Here is a 23,570-nt window from a genome sequence, read left to right as displayed (position 1 = left end):
CAAAGAGTTCCTATACCTAGACACTATCGTACAGTGGAAATAAAGATTGGGGGGAAAAAAAATCACTCAGTTCTGTTCCAGTAGAGGGCGCAGTAGTAAAACTGATTCACCAGCCATTTGCAGGTGAAACTACTGAAATCTGCAATTTATAGCCGATAGCTGTGGAAGTAGTGATAAAATAAATTACAACATATGGAGGATCCAAAACATGTGGTCTCTTTATTACTTTCACCATTGACAACAGTGTGAAGGTGGTTAAAGGAACACTCCTCACGCATGTGTCTAATAAACTGTAAAAAATATGACAGTCTCCAAACAGTCGATTTCAATAGAAATCGGCACTATTATAATTGAGCTCTGAAACACTTTTCTGGGTGTCGATTAGACAGCCATGGAGGTGTTCTTCCAAATTCTGTAAGATAGAGCATGCAAATACTGCTCAGATCCATGCAGTGTAGGGGAATTGTCACCATGTTAAAGTTCTGACCGGCCGCACACGTGGTCCTATGCCCAAAATAGTACCAGGGCATTTGGTGCTTTTGTTGGTCAACTTTTGGCCGCAATACGGGGTGTTCCGCGGGGCTCTTAGGTAGCCTTTGTTCTCCTTAGTCTTACGCACCTTCCCTCCAAAAAGTGCTCTCCTGGCGGATTTCAAAGTGGTTCAAAACCGCAAACCAAGTTGCCTGGGAACCATACAGTCACCTCATGCCAAAAACGGTTCCATAACATTCGCGACTAAGTCCCGCTGAGGTGACTGGGAACCCACGAAGTCCTCATGCCGAAATTAGTTCCATAGCGGTCACGGCTAAGTACCGCCAGAGAGCCAGCGTTCGGTTCCATTCTCATGAAGGGAAAGTGCTGAACCAGGGGCACCAAGGGCAAGCTACTAATGGCAGCTGGGCAGGGTAACTCCCAAACGGGAGTCGGTGGGCAGGAGGCCGGCTTCCACACTCCTCCAGTAGTCCGTGGCAAACATACATGGGAAGGAGCGTTTGTCACACAGCCACAATCGGAACGTCCCACAAAATAGTAGAGTAAAATTCTGCCATTTCAATCAGATACTTTTTAACTTCTTATGGGGTGGGGAAATTATCTAAACGTTTAATAAGGCACACGCGTTCTGGGCTAGCTGTGCATTCATTGGCTGAGAGCAGTATGACTCACAGCGCCTGCAGCTCTGCACAAACCTCATGACATTACTAGCCAAAGGAGAACAGTCAGCACAGGTAAGAGGGCAACCTACTGCAAAATGGTTCGCCCTGTTACCGGGAAACAGGTAATGGAGGTGACCAGAGGCGGCTCTCTAATTTGGTGGTTTAGGCGGTCGCTTAAGGCCTCGCGCTGGCTGGGTCCTCGCGGCTGCCTAAACTGCCTGTGGGCACACTGTGTCAGGTCCTCGGTCACTGACCGAGGACCTGACACCAGGAGTGGGCCCGGCGGCTTGCCCGGTAAGCCGCCGGGTGCGAGGCCCCTCTGGCAGCCCGGCCAGCCACCGCAGACACCGGTCTGCATCTCCGCAGTGAGCAGAGCTGCAGACCATGTGTCTCGCAAAACCAGCCAATCAGAGCGTTGCCACGGGTTACCACGGCAACGCTCTGATGGTCTCGCGAGATTACATGGTCTGCAGCTCTGCGGAGCTGCAGACCGGGAGCAGTGGCCACCGGACCACCAGGGAGCCCACTGGACCACCAGGGACTAAAGGTAGGCTCTCTCACCCCCCACCACCCTCAGCCTCCCTGCCACCCTCAGCCTCATCACCCTCCCCACCACCCTCAGCCTCACCACCACCCTCAGCCTCCCTATCAGCCTCACCACACTCAGCCTCATCACCCTCCCCACCACCCTCAGCCTCACCACCCTCAGCCTCATCACCCTCCCAATACCCTTAGCCTCACCACCCTCAGCCTATCCACCCACCACCCTCACCCTCCCTATCAGCCTCACCACCCTCCCCACCACCCTCAGCCTCACCACCCTCAGCCTCCCCACCACCTTCAGCCTCACACCCTCCCCACCACCCTCAGCCTCAGCACCCCCCCAATACCCTCACCCTCCCCACCACCCTCAGCACCCCCCACTAGCCTCACCACCCTCAGCCTCATCACCCCCACCACCCTCAGCATCACCCCCCCTCACCACCTTCAGCATCACCTTCCCTCACCACCCTCAGCATAACCCCCCACCACCCTCACCCCCCCCACCCCAATCACCTGCAGCATCACCCCCTCACCATCACCCCCCACCCCCTCACCACCCTCAGCCTCACCCCCCACCCCCTCACCATCAACCCCCCTCTTCTCACATCACCCCCCTCACTCTCACATCACCCCCGCTCACTCTCACCATCACCCCCCTCTCCCTCTCACCATCACCCCTTTCCCTCTCACCATCACCCCCCTTTCCCTCTCACCATCACCCCCTCACACCATCACCTGCCATTCCCTCTCACCATCACCCCCATACACACAACACACTTCAAGCAGCTACCCCATACACATACGGTCTCAGACAAAAACGCAAACATGCTCACAGAGACATATTCTCACACACAAGGATACTCTCTGTCAGACACACTCTCAGGCACATACACAGGTAAACTGTACATCAATGTGTATATGTGACACTTTGTTAGTGGGGCCTCATGTTTGAGTTTCGCCTAAGGCCTCATAAATTCTAGAGCCACCTCTGAAAGTGACATTAGCTTGTTACCACCAGCTATTGAGGCATTTACCAGTGAGAAAAAGTCATCAAATGACACCACCCATGACAGCCTGAGCATTGTCAGGCGTGTACAGCTCCCTCTGGTATTATTTAAATATTGCTGTGAGCATGTATGAGTGAATACCATTTAATGCCATGCTTGGCAGGCCACGTGAATTAAAAACAGGCACATTTAAAAGGAAATAAGTAAATAAATAGCACTGCCTACAGCTCATTTTTAAGCCTGTGCATAAATCTCATTATTCGTACTTCAGCTTTAAGACTGGCAAAGCATCATGGGAGTTGTGTCTCCAGCACATCAGCTTTGTGTCTCCCTGCAATGAGTGCGCCCCGACATTTGACAGAGCCGAGCCGAGCACGCGCCGCTAACGTCTCATGGGTGGCACGTGCGAAGGTGCGGCGACAGCGACCCAATGAGACCGCAGCGATTTACGGTGCGACCAATCAGCTGCTAGAATGGAGCTGACGTTCGAAAATCCAAGAGCCGCTAGATTTTTGTGCGCGCGCACTCCAGGCAAGCCAAACTGTAGAAGGCCACGCCCTCCGAGGGGTGACCCGAGACGTATCCTGTCAACGCTCTCTGTTCTCTGCGGTTGCCAGGCAGATTCCGTCCTCTTGGGTGCGCTCGCGCGAAATCACACGCTTCGTATGCGCGTGCACGGACCGCTCCCATGCGCGGCCCCGCGGCGGGCCGGTCCTGTGGGGACGGGATCGGATGAAGCGAGAGGAGAGGCCTTGACAGAGAGCAGGCTGAACGCAGGGTGTGAGGAGAGGACACATTGAGGGAGGACCCCTGGCAGTCACACGCCGGCCATACAGTCACAGAGCTGACAAATCCCGCCGGGTGGAGGAGCACGGAGAGGGGGGCTCTGCACTGGGCATGACGGGTGTATGACAGGGGGCTTGGCATGGCCGAGAGGGGGGGCTGCGCGCTCCTGGACTCCTTGCCGATGGATATTCGGGAGAGTTTGGCCGAACTGGAGCTGGAACTCTCGGAAGGTAAGATTGTGCCCACCTGAAAATAGGGGATTTATATTCCAATACATTTAGCAATGTTTAATGCTGGGTACCTCTGGCATGGCTTAATGCAGGGTTCCTCTGACATCTCTTAATGCTGGGTACCTCTGACATCTCTTAATGCTGGGTACCTCTGACATCTCTTAATGCTGGGTACCTCTGACATCTCTTAATGCTGGGTACCTCTGACATCTCTTAATGCTGGGTACCTCTGACATCTCTTAATGCTGGGTACCTCTGACATCTCTTAATGGTGGGTACCTCTGACATCTCTTAATGGTGGGTACCTCTGGCAATGCTTAATGCTGGGTTCCTCTGACATCTCTTAATGCTGGGTTCCTCTGAAATCGCTTAATGCTGGGTACCTCTGACATCGCTTAATGCTGGGTACCTCTGACATCGCTTAATGCTGGGTACCTCTGACATCGCTTAATGCTGGGTACCTCTGACATCGCTTAATGCTGGGTACCTCTGGCAATGCTTAATGCTGGGTACCTCTGGCAATGCTTAATGCTGGGTACCTCTGGCAATGCTTAATGCTGGGTACCTCTGGCAATGCTTAATGCTGGGTACCTCTGGCAATGCTTAATGCTGGGTACCTCTGGCAATGCTTAATGCTGGGTTCCTCTGACATCTCTTAATGCTGGGTACCTCTGACATCTCTTAATGCTGGGTACCTCTGACATCTCTTAATGCTGGGTACCTCTGACATCTCTTAATGCTGGGTTCCTCTGACATCTCTTAATGCTGGGTACCTCTGGCAATGCTTAATGCTGGGTTCCTCTGACATCGCTTAATGCTGGGTTCCTCTGACATCGCTTAATGCTGGGTTCCTCTGACATCGCTTAATGCTGGGTTCCTCTGACATCGCTTAATGCTGGGTTCCTCTGACATCGCTTAATGCTGGGTTCCTCTGACATCGCTTAATGCTGGGTTCCTCTGACATCTCTTAATGCTGGGTTCCTCTGACATCTCTTAATGCTGGGTTCCTCTGACATCTCTTAATGCTGGGTACCTCTGACATCTCTTAATGCTGGGTACCTCTGACATCTCTTAATGCTGGGTACCTCTGACATCTCTTAATGCTGGGTACCTCTGACATCTCTTAATGCTGGGTACCTCTGACATCTCTTAATGCTGGGTACCTCTGACATCTCTTAATGCTGGGTTCCTCTGACATCTCTTAATGCTGGGTTCCTCTGACATCTCTTAATGCTGGGTACCTCTGACATCTCTTAATGCTGGGTACCTCTGACATCTCTTAATGCTGGGTACCTCTGACATCTCTTAATGCTGGGTACCTCTGACATCTCTTAATGGTGGGTACCTCTGGCAATGCTTAATGCTGGGTTCCTCTGACATCTCTTAATGCTGGGTTCCTCTGACATCTCTTAATGCTGGGTTCCTCTGACATCTCTTAATGCTGGGTACCTCTGACATCTCTTAATGCTGGGTACCTCTGACATCTCTTAATGCTGGGTACCTCTGACATCTCTTAATGCTGGGTACCTCTGACATCTCTTAATGCTGGGTACCTCTGACATCTCTTAATGCTGGGTACCTCCTGGCATCGCTTAATGCTGGGTACCTCCTGGCATCGCTTAATGCTGGGTACCTCCTGGCATCGCTTAATGCTGGGTACCTCCTGGCATCGCTTACTGCTGGGTACCTCTGACATCTCTTAATGCTGGGTACCTCTGACATCTCTTAATGCTGGGTACCTCTGACATCTCTTAATGCTGGGTTCCTCTGACATCTCTTAATGCTGGGTTCCTCTGACATCTCTTAATGCTGGGTTCCTCTGACATCTCTTAATGCTGGGTACCTCTGGCATGGCTTAATGCTGGGTACCTCTGGCATCGCTTAATGCTGGGTATCTGCGGAATCAGGCTCTGCTGGGTTTCTCTATACTCCCTTCCAATAGTGCACCTTCATGATGTCAGCCGTGTGTCCCCTAACATTGCATTCTGTTGAATCCAGGTTGGCTCAATCACCAGTGCATTAGCTTGATTCCCACTATCTAGCAAAATCTATGTTCCTTCTGAAGTCAGCAGCTTAGATCCAAGTTCCTGGTTTGAATACCCAACTGCTGGCATATCTGTTCCCGTGGGACATTCAACAGTAGCATCCATGACTATCATTGAGCTAACCACAGTCCATCCTTCTACCATCCCTCTGCTCCCTTGGGTGAATAGCAATTACCTGCTCTTGGTACCAGGGTCACTAGGGTAAATATGCCACACACAAAACCTTCATGCGCCTATATAGTGTCAGTACAATGCACTTACATGTAACACTGGCTTGTTAATATAAATTATGTTAACCAGGGTGATGATCTTATTTTTTCCAAGGTTTTGTGGGGTTACTTTCACATTACTTGTGAATATAAGCCCTTAAGTTTGGAAATTAAGTGTTAAGAGAGCCAAGATCTGTGCTAGGCACGTATTTCACGGTCTTGGTCTGGTGTGCAGAAAGCCTAATTTACAATGAGAGAGAGAGAGATTTATTTTTATATTTCATTCTGCAAACATTGAAAGTCCTGCTAAATCCTAGCTTCCTTGTGATTAAGGCAAGTATGTGACCGTTACACAAGGACCACTCACCATGTGCAGGGTACCCCACTGTGGATATAAGGGATACTAACATAGTACAGTTTAAAAGCTATAGCATACATCTCTTTGAATTTGTTTTACACTCTGACTCCATAGATCAAAATATCAAGTAAACACCTTACCAAAATGTATGTACTTAGTGGGATCCTTAAATTATTTCAAAGTAGAAGCCAAACATAAAACATGTTACAACGTTTTTTTGTTTGTTTTTTTACTTTCATCCACAGTGAGTAAATGGTGCGAAAGATTTAGGGCTATACAAATGAATGACAATGAAGGGTATATATTCTCGGAACAGTGTTTTTCTATGTAAGGTTTTTAACCAGTTATTTGATGGAATGCCAAGAGCAGTGGGTTATCACTGGACTTGGTTACTACCCATCTGTTATTCCCAGACTGTGTTGATCAGTACTTTGTCCCATAATATATACTAATTATGCATCATTTGAGGTGTTGGGTACATGTTGTGGTAAGATGGAATCGAATGGGAATTAGAAATTGTTTAACTGTACAACTTTCACTTTGGATGATTGCTTTCCATGTGCTTGTCTCAGTTTGATGTCACCTAGCCAATTGCTTTCATTTTAGTCCTCTCAGAACTGTACTATAATGTTAGACCTTTTTCCCTGGCAGTGAGCAAATGCTTTTGATGTGATATTATTTCATGGGGTGCAGAATCCCTCCTGCAGTGAACTTCCCCTAACAGATGATTTGTCAGTATCTGACCTAATGCTTTCAGGTACTAGCTGGCTGCATAGTGGCAAGAAAACCCTGGCATTGCACCATCAGATTGGCTAAAATTAGATGGAGACCGGTCCATCTCACAAGGCTCTAAACAAGTTTCACTTAACTTTGATACACGGGTTGGTTGGCTGGCAATGTTGGCTTTTTATAATCTGTGCATTGTGGAATATTGTTCATTTCATATCTACTCTGATGAGTGTTAATTAATTTCACTTTGCACAATATTATCTGTATCCTATAGTTAAAAATATTTCTAACTTTACATTATACATAACTTTTTCTACAGATGTTTAGTCAGTACAGAAGTTCTGCTTGCTGTAACTATTGTAATTTTTTTTTTCTTCCCCCAAGTAATCTACGGAACTGGTACAAAACATTTTTTTTAGACTAGGGACATTCGCTTAAACACTGAATTTTATCTAATTAAATCCCAGTGGCAAAATGGAGGTTAAAATCGGTAAAATGTCAATATAGTGGAGTTGGGGGATGATTGTTTTTTTCCAATTAACTTTTTTTTTTTTTTTTTTTTTTTAGTCTGTTTTGACATTTAAATCTAATGCACCAACATTGAGTTTTGTGAATAGCCCTGTAAGCCAATATTACAAAATACATCTTGTAAGAACTATAGACACATCTTCATTGCATTAGACGTGATGACACATGATTAAAGGGTTACTCCAACCACCTTGACCACTTCTGCTTTTTGAAGGGGTCATGATGGTGTAAGTCTGGATGTGCAGTGTTCAGCTTGAAGCACTGCACGTCCAGAGTAATTAGTACTTGTTGGCTGGGGAATTGTTGCATCCCCAGCACACGTGACATTTGCAGCCCCAATATCAATTGTGTGCATATTTTACGTGTGTCATCAACGTGTAATGAACACTGACGACAGATTTAATGTGACGTCATTTGTGTGTCTCCTCCCTGCAGCCCACCCACCTCCCGATCCCATCGTTGCCATTTTTGGGGCTCCCTCATTCTGCTCCTCTTATTGCTGGCTCAGAGCTCATTAAGCCGGCTAAATGGTCCAGTCAAATGTTTCTCTGTGAGAAGCGTCTGATTGGACACTCATCGGCTGTCGTGATGTCTGGGGACGAATTTCAGGTAAGATAAAGCGTTTAGGAGGAGGAACATAAAGAATAATGCCTAGTAGGGCATTATTAATTAAAAAATATATAAATTAAATTCATAAGGCTTGGCGTAACCTTTCCATAGCATAATTATTGCTATATATTTGTAATCAATATCACATGTGAATTTTTACATTTGTGAAGTCCGATTGCTCATTGATTTTATGGAAATGCAATTTGTGCATCTAAAATTATACATCTAACAACGACCGTATTTTACTGTTTTCATGTCAATATTTTTTTTTTGATTAAACATTTATAAATTGCGTCTTCAAGATACACTTTCCAATCTGCAGCATTTTTTCACAGCCATAGTAGAGCCGCGTGTGACATCATCATAGGTAGCTTGTACTAACCTAAGTAGGTGTATGGTCTAACTACTTTCTGTGAGAAAAATGATGCAGTCACCATTTGAGCACACATCTGTGGTGTTTCTTTTATTTAAAAAAAGTTTTGAAGGTATAACATCAGGTCACTGGCTCCTCTTTACCTACTTTTGTGGCTATTTTTGTCGTGCAATGTGTCTAGTGTCCTTTTAAAGGACAGGTTTATAGCTGTAATTGTTTTTACAGTTTACTGTAGTAATAAGCTCCTGTGTGCAGAAAGACTGGGCCTTGCACCGTAAACAATGTAGCATAGATTGTTAGGGTGCTCGGAGTGTCCTTTTATTTGTTGGCTAACTATGTGTTTCAGTTGTAACTAAAAGTCTGCAGGTTCTCTCTACTGGAGAAAATAATGCAGAAACCAACTGCGATACTACCTGATTTACAGGAAGCTATAACCGTTTCCTTAAAAAAATGTATTAACGTTTCGGTGTCTGTAATCACCCACGCTCTCGTCTTGGCATTTGTACCAACTTGCAGAGATCTTCCATGTGTAGACTAACATCATCGTTAAGTGAGTGAACAGGTTTTATATTATATTTATGTTTTCATTGTCTAACTCTTTTGGATTTCCTTCAATTAAGTGTTGGTTCAGGAATTTGTGAGGCCTGAATCATATTATTTTGTGTTTTGCTAATGTATGTGCTATTCATGGATATGTATTCTGCAGTCTGCAGTCTGCTTGTTCTGAATGTTTCTTCTGAAGATGTGAAAACTTTAACAATACCCTGATGATAAAGAGTTGTGTGTGTGTGTGTGTGTGTGTGTGTGTGTGTGTATGGACCAATTACTAATAAGGTTTGCAAAATGGGGAAAAATGTAACTTGGAAGTGAGTTAAAAAAAAAAATGCTACTAACATTAAAATGTACATTATTTATTTTTATTTTCATAGTTTTAACAGCCTTTTTTAAAAATCAACTTCTTCTTAACATACCTGAATTAACCAACACAATTGTCAGGTGGTATAGATATTAAATACAGTGTCTGATTTTTCTTACAGATCTAAAATGTGCAAAAACCTATTATTATAACAGATATCCAAAAAAATAAATAAAGTGTGTGTGTGTGTGTGTGTAAAAGCTGTTGATACTTGTGGGATGGATCATAAGTACGACACCTTTCTTTCTGCCTATGTTATACTCTTGTCACTCGGCATTTTCCATGTCTGTCAGCCCTTTCAAACTTGTCAAAAGTTAGAGCTTTAAAAATGGACCCCCGATAGAATAACCACAAGAGATGGCACTAACAGACTCTTTGCACAATACCTTCTACAATTAACTGTAAAGATTGAGTCATGAACTGTTGCTTTAAGGAGCTCCATTTACTAATTTTAATTTTTTTTGTTCAGTGTTCAGAAACTCAGTTGTGTGTAGAAGTCTTTTGATGTACCCTTTAAAACATGACATTATATATGCTTTGATGCTTTGTTCGTGGGTGTAACCATGGACAGAGTGGTTACACCACCTGACACATTCATCTTAAGGCAACTCTGTCACCTTTTGTCACTTGTTAAAGGAACACTATAGCATTTGGAATACAAAGCTGTAGTGTCCGTCTTCTCCCCCCACCCCCACAACCCAGCGCTGATACCCTCTAATGGTATACTCTAAGCACCAGCACAACTTTGGCTTAATGAAGCCGTTTTAGTGTATTGATGCCCCTGCAGTCTCACTTCTCCATTCTCTGTAATGAGTGCATTAAAGTTGCTCTGTCACCTCAAGCCTGCCTGTCCTCTTTTAGAATCTGTTCCTTTTATTTTTCTTTGTCTTTAAAACGTTAGACAAAGTAGGGACTACTTGGTGTCATGTATTTTTCCTACACTTGACAATCTTGACAAAGGGTGGATTTTAAGGCAAGCTCCACTATATTAACAAAGGAATGGGAACTTGACTTATGCCTTAAACTCCATCCTTTAAGATTGTGAATCGTAGGAAAAATACACGTCATAGTAGTCCCTACTTTGTATTATGGTTTTAAAGAGAAATCTGATTATGAAGGGTGTGGGAAAATGGGGAGATTCTGAAAGAGGAAGAGAAAAGGAAACAATAGGAGAAGGGTACGTTTGAACTGTTACTTGAACACACACACACACACACACACACTGTGTATGCAGGCTCTAGCTGGTTCTTAACAGAGTAGGAGATAAGAAATTCTGAATTGGCAGACTGCATTGAACAAAGTCTAAACATTAGATCAGGGCTTGACCAATTTACTTTGAATATAGGAGCCAGTTTTTTTTGGTTTTTTTTTGTTTTTTTTTAAACTAACAAAGCGTTATTTTCAACAAAACAATCACAATTAAAGGGACACTATAGTCACCAGAACCACTACAGCTTGTGTTTATAGCTTGTCTTGAAGGCTTTTCAGTGTGTACACTGCCTTTTGGCAGTCATTCAGACAGTTACTAAAGTGCCTTCTATCTCAGTGCTGCACCTACATTCAGCGTCTCCACGCTCTTCAAGGAGGTGCTGAATGTTACCCATATTTAATGTACATCTATGAGGAGATGCTGAATGGCGCAGTGTTTTGCTGCACATGCGCAATATGCTCCCAGTGCTTTCCTATGAGATCATCAAGCTTGATTATCTCAACCATGAAGGCAGGGCCAGCCTTGGTGAGGCTAGCACAGCGTGGGAAGAAAGTGTGTACAAACACCTTTCCTATGCAATCTGAGGGGGACTGGCCACCTAAACAGACACACACATTCACAAATTATTAGTTGCTTAAATCCAATTTAAGTCCACCTAGTCTCCCTACCTTTTGGGAGAGCTGGAGTGGATCAGCTTTCCCTGGGGTCCAGTGTGGGGCTGTTGTCACCTTCCAGCTCCTCTTGCACACTGTTTAGTGATGCTGGGACATCATATTTCAGCTCCTAGCAGCACTGCAGGGTGCACGAGGGAGCCGACCAGAATATTACAGCAGCCTCACGTACACCTACACTCTCCCTCAGCGGGTCAGTCGTTTGCCTGCCTTGGAAGGAATAAGCTGACAAATACCCAGGCGCCATGCACCTAAAGGCACATTAGGCCTTTCCCATAGGAAAACATTGACTCAAAGCATGAGGACGTCCAGCGTCATTTCACAGGGTTAAAACTCAATGAAAAAGTAGGCAGCACCTTTTGTGGCAATCTGGTAGACCGCTACTAATGGCAGTGTTTCATAAAGATAACATTTTATGAAATACTTAGAAGTTGACTGTGTTGGAATTTCAATAAAAGCCTAGCAGATTTTGCTTCCAGTTTGGCTATTTTGACCTTAAAGGGATACTATAGTCACCAGAACAACTGCGAGATTGTCCATAGACTTCAGTGTTGTACCGGTCAATAAAACGCCATCAGGTGAAGTAGGAATAGGATAAACGCAAGAAAGACATCTCCTGATAGGTATATCTGCCATGTGCTTCTTCCTTTGGCTGCCACACTCAAAAATGTCACCTTTTAGATGTGTTTTGTTTGTGTTGTTTTTGTTTTTTTTTTTAACATAAATACTTCTTTTAAAGCAATAACTTTTTTTTTTTTTTTACTATTCCAGGAGTAACTTGAAACAAAAATCAATATCATATTAATTTTTTTTTTTTTTTTTTTTTTAAATATTGTCTGTATTGTTCTACTGACCTCTTGTTGCTGCCCAAGTATCTGCTGGGGCTATCTTTATAAGGTCATATGATAGCCTTATGATTTGTGTGAGGTCAGCTGATTTTTAAATGTTTTTTTTTGGGGGGGGGGGGTTTATTCTTTATTTCAACAGCACCAGTGGTAGGGCTTTGAATAGGGAAAGCAAACTCGGAAGCAAATGTATTTTGACACTGCCTACAGCCCATTCAATAAGATTGGCCTGTCACCTCATTTTACCTTCAGATTTCTAACTAATAAAATATATAGAAAACTCCAAGTTGCCCCACCTCCATTCCAGCTGACATAGTAGGAAGCTTTCTGTGAGAACACTATATAGCATTAGAAATGCACACTTTTTCGGAACACTGTAGTGTCCCTGTCCCTAACATATTAGCCCCCTCCCCACCGTCTGAAGAATAAAAAAAAAAAAAATTCTCACTTCCAATAAGAGAGCATTGGGAAGCTAATGCGCACCCGCTGTAAAACGCTGTGCTGGGCAATCAGCAGCTCCTTGTAAAGTTGCATTGAATCAATGCATCTCTATGGGTAAAGAGCATGGAGACGCTTAACGTCAGTGTGTGCAGCACTGACCTAGAATGCACCTCTAGTGACCAGTCTGAATGACTGGTACTGAAGGTGTCCCTAGGCAGTAATATTTTTATAATTCTTTATTTTTGTTGTGCATGTGAAAAAACAAAGATTATTTTTATATACAAGTTTGTCAGATAGAAACAGTTGTACATAGAAATCAGCACATTGTTGTTATGAGATTTAGGTAGACTTTACTAAAGGTTTAAGTAATTGGTGAGGCCTGCCGCTAGTTAAGTGATCAGCGATATACCACCAGGTTGTGGCAAACTTGCTTTGGCGTAGTTTGTGACACTAGAGTGACAAAGTTAGATTCCACATTGACTTAAAGGGACACTATAGTCACCTGAACAACTTCAGCTTAATGAGGTTGTTCAGGTGAGAACTATAGCTCAGTGTTTACATTGAAAGCTAGGAACACCTCCAGTTGCAGTCAATCCGAGTGAACCAGAGCTACTTCGGAGTAGATGGAGGCATAATATGCCTCCATCCACTCCGATCTGCTGTCAGCAGAGCACAGGGCAGCACTGTGCACAGCATCCTGTGATTCAGTATCTCCTCCCTCTGCATGCAGACACTGAACTTTCCTCATAGAGATTGAATTGAATTTAATCATAGTGTCCCTTTAAGAAGTCAAACTATTATAAAAGTTTGACTATTTACAATGTAGGGGGTGCCTAGGCACCTCAGAATAACCATTACTGTGCACTGTAGTAGTTATGGTGTAGTGATCTTTTAAAATGTGGTGTAGTGCTTTGCATTTGGATGGCACACCTAGTCTGTGCATTAAATTGAATACAGTATACAAATGTCTTTGACATTTACTCTGTTCACTAAATTGCCGGCAAATGAAGTAGATAGTGGCCAATTAAACACAAGTTAATAGATTGGAAAATATTTTGTTGGCACCAGTGGTGTATTTTGGATTTGTGCTGCCCTAGGCAGAACGGTGCTCGGCACCTCACCCCTTCCTGTCAAGGCCGCACTTTGACTGTCAGACACTTTCTTACTGATGCATTCACTGACATACACTCACTAAAAGATAGTCATTGGCACACACACACACACACACTGACCGATGCATACACTCATTGACCTATACAATGACATACACAAACACACACTGACAGACGCGCACACATTGAATCACAGACACAGATTTCCCCCAACACTCATACATTATTATTTTTACTTTAAATTTTTACTTTAAATCCACCCAGCCTTCCTGGGAGCAGGCTGAGTAGGCAGCGAGGGAGCAGGCTGAGTAGGCAGCGAGGGAGCTTTAATCTTCCTGCTCAGCTCCCTCGCAAGCCGCTTAGTGATGCCAGGAGCCGGAGTGACGTCATATTCCTGCTCCCGGCTTCATTTAGCGGTGCGCGAGGGACCTGAGCATGATGAGCACGCTCCATCTCTGCCCGACCGCAATAGAAGCTGCTGCCCGCCTCGGGGGGGTGGAGGGGGACGATGACGACACAAAAATGGCCAGCTTTCGTGCCCCCAAGGACACGATGCAAACAAGGCATCCGCCTGGGCGTTTGGGGCATCTTTTTTTTTGCTGCCCCCTGCAAAGTGCCACCCAAGGCAAATGCCTTGTTTGCCTCGTGTAAGATACGTCGCTGGGTGGCATCATTTAGACAGCTAACTCCTTTAGAGAAATGTTTTTTGTTTTGTATATTTTATTGTAACAACAAACCCTTTAGTAAAGGAGATGTTTAGCAAGCCAAAACCAGTGCTATCGTGGGTGCAAAGTGCTAAATGTTAAAAGACATTTTATTAAGGAGGAAAGCCTCTAGCAGTAGTCAGACTGCCAATTAAAAAACCAAGCACCTCTATTCCTGTCGGTTGCAGGACAGCATGGTATGCCGGCTCTCCCGCGGTGCCATGCTCACCTTGTCAGGCGCTCCGTGGCAGTCCTATTCGGGTGACTCAGGCATTCCAACTCTCCCGGGCCATGTGATCTTGATGTAGGGGCTCTGCCTGGGTTGTTATTTTAATACATGGTTAAATGTATAACAAAAAGTAACACAAAAAGGAAAGGGTGCGTCTTAAAAAATAATGAGAAATAATCCAAATAACTTAACACAAGTCCAATGTAGTGCAGTCCACAGCAGTAAGAAGAGTTCTTGTAGCACAGTAGATAGGATAAGTCTTCACGAGTGTATGCTTGAAATTCAATGGAACATATAGGGGGGGGGGAAAAACACTTCATATATCCCTGAGTGGGGATTATTCCACTCCACACACTCCATACAAGAGCTGGATTTTAGCTCTGCAGATTGTGAGTAGTACCTTATTACCATTATTCCAATATCCTATTGTATCTACATACTGTACCAATGGAGTCCCATCTGTTTTTTTGGGGGGTTTTTTCCCCCATATGTTCCATTGAATTCCAAGCATACACTCGTGAAGACTTATCCTATCTACTGTGCTACAAGAACTCTTCTTACTGCTGTGGACTGCACTACATTGGACTTGTGTTAAGTTATTTGGATTATTTCTCATTATTTTTTTAAGGCGCACCCTTTCCTTTTTTGTGTTACTTTTTGTTATACTTATTGTTAGGGGATAAGAGGGAACCCCCTTTTAGGTGTGCAGCCTGTATTCTTTATAAAATTCAATCTCCTGTGGCATCCTAGCGCTGACTCCTATTTTGACCCATGATTAAATGTATGGCTAATACATTTTAAGAAACAATTATTGATGGGGGGGAACAAATTAATTATATTAATATCAATATTATTTATGTTCACTTAAAATCACCATTTCACTGGCTTTGAAAAGTTCTGTGTTCCGTATTTGGTGATCTGATTAAATGAATGTAGTTTGGCTGTTTTTGCCCTTTCCATAAGGGAATGTACATTGGATATTTGCCTCTGTCCGGCTTTATTGTTATTACAGGAAATGTAAAAGGAAGAGGACCCAGATGTTAAAGTGTTTATTGTGTGCGCAGCCACACTGACCTCGCTTTGCACTGTTGATTCCTTTCTTTGTCTGTCAGACCCTTCTTATCCCGCTTATGTTTCATTTCCAGCTAAAGGATATTGTGCAGGCATCTCACGATTGCTATCACAAGCACATAGGGCCAAACTTCGGCATACCTAGGCAGGTATGTACACTGAAGTGTCTGAAGGCATACAGAATTGTGTCACAATCATTTTTGTTTTTCCTTTTCTGCTTTTGATGTTTTAAACGATTAGAGGCTTTATGGGCCTGTCATCATGCTTTAAATTGAACAATATATGGTGTAGTTTATAGTAAGGACATGAAAAAGTTTAGATATGAGTACCATTCTCATATTGGTGCAGTATTAAAACTGAATGGAAGCATATTGCTTCATTTCCTCACTAACCTTTACCTGCTTTTCTTTCCCTACATTGTTTCTTATCCTGGAATGGTGAAAGGCTGAGTTGGTGCTTTTGGGAATTAAAATTATGATTAAACGGATACCAGATCTAAAATGATACCATAAATTTATAAAATGAAATGTATCAGAACATTTAATCTGGTAATGGATTAAGCACCATATTTTCTTTCTCTGATCGTGATAACTGGCTTAAGGTCTCCTGGAGCTCCATCCCGTATTTGCCAAAAGTAGGGAGTTTGTGTGTGGAGGTCACTTGGCAGCCATTTTCTGACAGCCTGAGCATGGTGCACATGTTCATCAGGAAATCCTCTTTTCTTCCATTGTATACAGCAATTTTATTCAGTGTGTAAAGCTTCTTGTAATGAATGAGAGTTTGGAGAACCCTGTTCTAGTAGAGGGGTCTAGTTCAAAAACCTGTGGGTTTTTTTTTGTTGTTGTTTTTTTAAACTGCTAAGTTCCAGAGATTTGCAAATGTATGTGTGTCACGTATTCATCTGCTTATAAAAATGTGGTTAATGACATTGACTGTCCACACAGGAAAAGTTGTGCCGAGCAGCAACCTAATCCACAGAAGGGTTAATGCTGAGCAGCAATTATGCAAATGAGATCTGGTAACTGCCTTTGGGGTCAAAGGCCGGTTACAGCCTATCAGATCTAGAGGACGGGGGGGGGGGGGGGGGTGTTTAGGCCCAGTTCTCATCCTTCTCAGTGTCCTGTCGTGGTTTCCCTTGTGGTTGTCAGAGAGCGCGTTATTTATTCTGGTAATTCAGGTTATTTGACTTTGGCATTGTTTTTGACTTCCCTGCTTTCTGGTATCCCTAACTCCTGGCTTTTCCTTATCGTTGTCTCTTTCTGTATCCCTTGACCTCGGCTATTCCTGACTATTCTTTGGTACGTTAGTCCGGCCATTCTAAGGTCTGGTATATGTTGCCTATCAGTCCTCTGTGTTACACAGTTCTATGTGCTGGATCATACTGTAATCCTGACATTGTGTTAAACATCAGCTGTTTGCTCATCCGTCTAGGATCATTAAATGTTCTCAATTGCTGTAAGTGCCTTTGCGTAGTTTGTGTTGTTCACATAAAAGAAAAAGTAGGGAGGGGGGTATTGCCAGAAGATGACAGGAATGTACGCATAGCAGAGGAGCTCCGGATCAAGGGCCCTATTCCACTATGCACTAATTCTCTAATAAGAAAGCTAATAAAGGTAGCCCAAGGACAAATATGCATTGTTTCAAGTCCGAACACGGGTCACATATCAACTGCAATGCTGGAGGTGGTGGACCAAGATGGTGGCTTCTTGGAAGATGAAGGCAAACTCGGAAGACCCTGTTCGACTGGCAACCATGAGATCCCTGCTAGATGGCATGGCAAGCAAAACTATGTCTGAATTAGCTTCATATTGGATCTGCTCAAAGACATTCAGGAACTGGGAAATGGAACTGCACACATGCAGTCCAGATATCAAGCATGCCACAATATCAAGGTACTACATATTTGGTGGATCGATCGACGTTGAGGCAGGCTTATGCAATGTGTGATCATAAACTATAACTAAACCCCAATTATTGTTTGCCTAGGTGAGGTGTTTTTAAATAAAAATTGCATTCTGTGAGACTTAAAAATCAAATGTGGGGGGCACAGCCTCGCTGGCAACCTCAAATACATGCCCACTGGCTGTACACTTTATTTAGCTTGCCCATATGACAAACTCAAATATTACTCCCATAACTGAAGGGTTTTAAATACCCCATACAAAAGGCAAATGCTTCTAAAGGGTGTAAAAAAAAAAAAGCAGACCTCATATTTGTGCAAGAAACACCTTCTGTTAAAACCAATCTTACGACGATTAATCCCCTGGATTACCATCCGCAATACCATGCTGCACCCACAACCAAAGCTAGAGGGTCATCTTTATTGGCAAAAATGTTGCTTATTTGCTAATAAAATTGGTGGTGTGCACTGAGTAAGCACTATAAACGACCTAACATACACACTGATAAATATATACACTCCAAACGAAAGACACGTTTGGAGTGTAGCCCATAGAATGGGGTTCGCAAATCTACTCTTTATAAATGACTAACACTACATATGGTGCATTTTTAAACCCAAGGTCTGACAGCCTACGTATGACTCCAACGTCCATAACTCCTATTCACGTATAGATGGTATACTTATGAAGGGATCAAATTTAGAACACATTGATTGGTGCTCCGTTCGCATCGAGGTGTGGTCAGACCATGCACTGGTCATATTAGAAACCAATGACCATAATTACTTTAAAGGAAGGGCCCTTTAAAGTAATGATTGTCTGAATCTCTGTTAAAATCTTCACATCGGCAGTGGCAAAGGAGATGGCACACTATTTCCATAGAAACTCCCCCCCTGACATATCCTCTTCAATGCTGTGGATGACCCACAAACCAGTCATTATGGGCTTAAAGGGTGAGCTTTCTAAAAGAGAAATCAAAAACTCAATATTTGAAACTGACAACATTCAAAGGCTAACTAGACACAACCAAGTTTGCAGCTTAAAACTAAACCAGCACAATTAAAAATTCAACATTTTCTTCCTCTGTCGAGACCGAAGGTTGTAAAACCCAAAGATTAATACTTTAGATAAAATAAACCTGACAGGCTTGTCTCCAGACCACCAAAAAGCCCTTTCTGAACCATTAACTGAATCCCTTATAGGCCAGCTCCCAACCTCACAGGCGTTTAAACATACCCTAACCCCACACCTCACTAAACTTTTTTTTTTTTTTTTTTAAATTCTTTATTTTTGCGGTGCATATATAAAACCATAACAGCAGACATGTGGTGCCCCAACAGCATTCCGCACGCTGAGTATCAACATTTTAACATTGGGGTTAATATAAATCCGTGCACCTTTTTTATATAAGTATACAGGGAGTGCAGAATTATTAGGCAAGTTGTATTTTTGAGGATTAATTTTATTATTGAACAACAACCATGTTCTCAATGAACCCAAAAAACTCATTAATATCAAAGCTGAATATTTTTGGAAGTAGTTTTTAGTTTGTCTTTAGTTATAGCTATTTTAGGGGGATATCTGTGTGTGCAGGTGACTATTACTGTGCATAATTATTAGGCAACTTAACAAAAAACAAATATATACCCATTTCAATTATTTATTTTTACCAGTGAAACCAATATACCATCTCAACATTCACAAATATACATTTCTGACATTCAAAAACATAACAAAAACAAATCAGTGACCAATATAGCCACCTTTCTTTGCAAGGACACTCAAAAGCCTGCCATCCATGGATTCTGTCAGTGTTTTGATCTGTTCACCATCAACATTGCGTGCAGCAGCAACCACAGCCTCCCAGACACTGTTCAGAGAGGTGTACTGTTTTCCCTCCTTGTAAATCTCACATTTGATGATGGACCACAGGTTCTCAATGGGGTTCAGATCAGGTGAACAAGGAGGCCATGTCATTAGATTTTCTTCTTTTATACCCTTTCTTGCCAGCCACGCTGTGGAGTACTTGGACGCGTGTGATGGAGCATTGTCCTGCATGAAAATCATGTTTTTCTTGAAGGATGCAGACTTCTTCCTGTACCACTGCTTGAAGAAGGTGTCTTCCAGAAACTGGCAGTAGGACTGGGAGTTGAGCTTGACTCCATCCTCAACCCGAAAAGGCCCCACAAGCTCATCTTTGATGATACCAGCCCAAACCAGTACTCCACCTCCGCCTTGCTGGCGTCTGAGTCGGATTGGAGCTCTCTGCCCTTTACCAATCCATCCATCTGGCCCATCAAGACTCACTCTCATTTCATCAGTCCATAAAACCTTAGAAAAATCAGTCTTGAGATATTTCTTGGCCCAGTCTTGACGTTTCAGCTTGTGTGTCTTGTTCAGTGGTGGTCGTCTTTCAGCCTTTCTTACCTTGGCCATGTCTCTGAGTATTGCACACCTTGTGCTTTTGGGCACTCCAGTGATGTTGCAGCTCTGAAATATGGCCAAACTGGTGGCAAGTGGCATCTTGGCAGCTGCACGCTTGACTTTTCTCAGTTCATGGGCAGTTATTTTGCACCTTGGTTTTTCCACACGCTTCTTGCGACCCTGTTGACTATTTTGAATGAAACACTTGATTGTTCGATGATCACGCTTCAGAAGCTTTGCAATTTTAAGAGTGCTGCATCCCTCTGCAAGATATCTCACTATTTTTGACTTTTCTGAGCCTGTCAAGTCCTTCTTTTGACCCATTTTGCCAAAGGAAAGGAAGTTGCCTAATAATTATGCACACCTGATATAGGGTGTTGATGTCATTAGACCACACCCCTTCTCATTACAGAGATGCACATCACCTAATATGCTTAATTGGTAGTAGGCTTTCGAGCCTATACAGCTTGGAGTAAGACAACATGCATAAAGAGGATGAGGTGGTCAAAATACTCATTTGCCTAATAATTCTGCACTCCCTGTAGTGAGGTTATTCACGTTCAAACTTTACGCTGGATAAACAATTAAATTTGTGACGTTGAGATTATGCGGGTTATATGGCATTACATTTCTGAGGAGTACAAACATTTTTACATATGCCAGGTTTATAATTGTTTGAATTCTTGCTTTAGTGCAGAACCAAGAGGGTCTTAACAGGTAGGAGAAGACAGAGGAGAGACAAAGCGGGAAAAAATTACATTTGTCATCCCGCTATATTGCATGAGAGTCCTGAATACTTATGTGTGCCCGAGGCTGCTTGGTAGGGTCATCTTCCGCCCGGTGCCCAGAGTCTGAGATTGTCCCCTATACAGTCCTCCCACTCAACCGATGCTGACTCTGGGGTCTTGCCAGGTGTGCTCGCTTATCTGGTAGTTGATGTTTGGTTGAGGAGCAGGGGTGCTGGAGCCCTCTAGGATTTAGAGGCGCAAGTTCAGTTGTCGGTAAGTTGGGCCGCTTGGTCCTCTCCTGAAGCGTGTGCACCAGACCTCTTGTGAGCCGTGGTTGTAGCAGCTTGATCGCTGCAGAGTCCGCACAGACCAGCCCTCCGCACTGCGGGCTTGTTGTAAGCCGACACTGAGCTGTGATGTACTGCAGGATCCATGCGGTGTCCTACACGACTTACTGGAGTTGCTTTCCAGTCCGTTGACACGGTGGGTGGTGTGACTTCTCTACCGGGGGCCGTTTTGTAGGGTAGGCCTCTGGGGTTTCGCGCCACCTAATCTCCACACAGTTTGAGCTGTGGGGACCGGGTTGCTTGTTTGCCGCCTTGTGTATCTTGCTAGGTGGTAGCTGTTCTCCGCTTCAGATTCCACCACTCGGACTCCGCACACGTGGCCTCCGCCATCATAGCCGCGGGTCTTGGGCCTGCATGGTGGTCTGAGAATGCCTCCGCGTGTAGTTTGGAGTACGGACCGGGATCACCCCCCCGGTCCAGAGGGGGGGGAACAGGACCGGGCCCGCCGATGTGCCTTTTGTGTTCCGGGCTCCGGTGGGCAGGATAGTGGAGCGGCGGCCGTCCACTCCACTCACCGCCAGGCAGGTACCCGCTGGATGCTGCAGGGGACCCTTCCTCCGGGGGACTGGAACTCTGGGAGCGAGCCTCTCCCCGGCCCCGGTAGCCCGTGTACTTTGCAGGTCGGGGTTGTTGGTCGTTGATTCTGCTAAATTCTCGTTTTTCGTAGAAATTGAGCATATTGAGCGGGAGCTGTGCTACCCTGCGACCGCTCGGCTCGGCGGCCCGGCCCCGCCCCCTCACTAAACTTTTTGATGACAACATAAAACATAACAATCTACACTTGATATACTCTCGGCCCACATTATTATCCTGCCAACATTGGATAAGCCCCTGACAAAATGCCCAAATTTTCACCCCATCTCGCTTTTCAATACCAACGCTAAACTATTTGCAAACCGACTGAAAGACATTACCAATGCTTATTAAAAATGACCAGGTCGGATTTATTAATGCAAGGATGGTAACAGACACCACTAGGAAGGTCCTACATATTCTCCATATACATGGCCATTCATGCGCAAATACAACTTCACAGAAAGGTTTATAGGGATAATCAAAGCATTATATAGTCAAGTATTGGCTCAGATATTAAACAGTGTTTTTTTTCTCCAATAGTTGTCAAATAAAAAAATTGGAAATGTCTGGGATGCCCATTGTCCCTGTTTCTATATATGTTGGCGCTAGAGCCACTGGCTGCATCCATTCAATATCGTTCAACAAAATCATATACGGCAAACAAATAGTTAACAGAGAATGCATACTTAATTTGTTTGCAGATGACCGTTGAATCCTCACTAATTCAGCCATAATGTTGTAACTAAATTTGCAAAGCACAATACTAGAATATAGCAAACACTTATACTATAAACTAAACATAACAAAAACACAAGCAATGAGAAAATAAATTAACAAACCAACCTCACTACAACTCCAATCTAACTTCAGTTGTGAGTGGAGACAGAAATATTTGACGTTCCTAGGGATAAAGTTGATGGAAAAACCCAGAGGAACTTTTTAAACATAACTATATAAGACTAAGTAGAGAAATTACCCGATTAATAAATACTTGGCAAAACAAAATAATTTCTTGGGTATAGAGAATTTCAGCCATAAAAATGCTAATCCTGCCTAACAATTTAGAAACCTGTTAATTGGCATACTTAAAACATACCTATTAAGCGTACACAATGTGTTTGGAACAAGAAAAAAAACAGGTATGTCTGTAAAGTTCTACAACAAACTGTATTGAAAAGCGGACTGGGGCTTCTGGACCTACATACATATAGGCAGGCAAGCATATTAGAGGTGTTAGTGGTGGCCCATCAGGACCAGAATGCAGCGCAGTGGATTCACTGAGACCTCTAAAACACTTTATCAATTGTTACTTATTATGCTTTATTATTATTATACTAAGGACTACAGGCCGGTGAGGCAGGATTGGCTTGAAACTTTAGATTTGCTGATCACCAAGTTGCAGGGCCCCAAGCCATTATCCCTGGCAACACCTATTAAAGCAGTATGTTATCCCAAATTCCGCATATAAGGCCTGGCATTACACATCTTTACAGCTTTTCAATGTTGGCAAACGAAAAAGCTTCTTACCTTACATGCTATCACAATGAAAATGCATTTTCACTACAAACACATGCAATTCTTCATGAAATCACACAAAAAATTATTAAATTGGAAAAGAACGCCTGCCTCAGGGACTAACCACATTAGAAAAGATATGTTTAGGTCTCCAACCTAACAAGAAAGTTGTATTAGGATACCAAGAACTTAAACACCAGAAAGACATTAAAAGCTTACCCTTCGTGTCTTCATGGGTAAAAGAACAAGGCTATCAAGTAAACTACACATTGTGGTAGCATCAATTTCTGGCTATGAGAGGGATGACCA

The 23,570-nt window shown here is 43.6% G+C and overlaps 1 protein-coding gene across 4 annotated transcripts in view; it reads left to right on the top strand.

The window, feature by feature from the left end:
- The first annotated feature begins 3,253 nt into the window (after positions 1–3,253).
- The window catches only part of DIP2A (disco interacting protein 2 homolog A), a 68,297-nt gene continuing 47,980 nt past the window's right edge, over positions 3,254–23,570 (top strand). For 2 of the 4 annotated variants that reach the window (XM_063430050.1, XM_063430048.1), the window contains exon 1: positions 3,258–3,720. In XM_063430050.1, coding sequence (XP_063286120.1) covers positions 3,630–3,720 — 91 coding nt within the window. In that variant the 5' untranslated portion in view covers positions 3,258–3,629. Of the gene's footprint in view, positions 3,721–23,570 lie in introns of all 4 variants that reach the window. The other 2 variants (XM_063430051.1, XM_063430049.1) reach the window with 2 other exon arrangements.

The sequence above is a fragment of the Pelobates fuscus genome, chromosome 8 (assembly GCF_036172605.1).
Source record: "Pelobates fuscus isolate aPelFus1 chromosome 8, aPelFus1.pri, whole genome shotgun sequence".
Lineage (NCBI taxonomy): Eukaryota > Metazoa > Chordata > Amphibia > Anura > Pelobatidae > Pelobates > Pelobates fuscus.
Note: the sequence above shows the minus strand (reverse complement) of the source record. Positions and strands in the feature narration are given on the sequence as shown.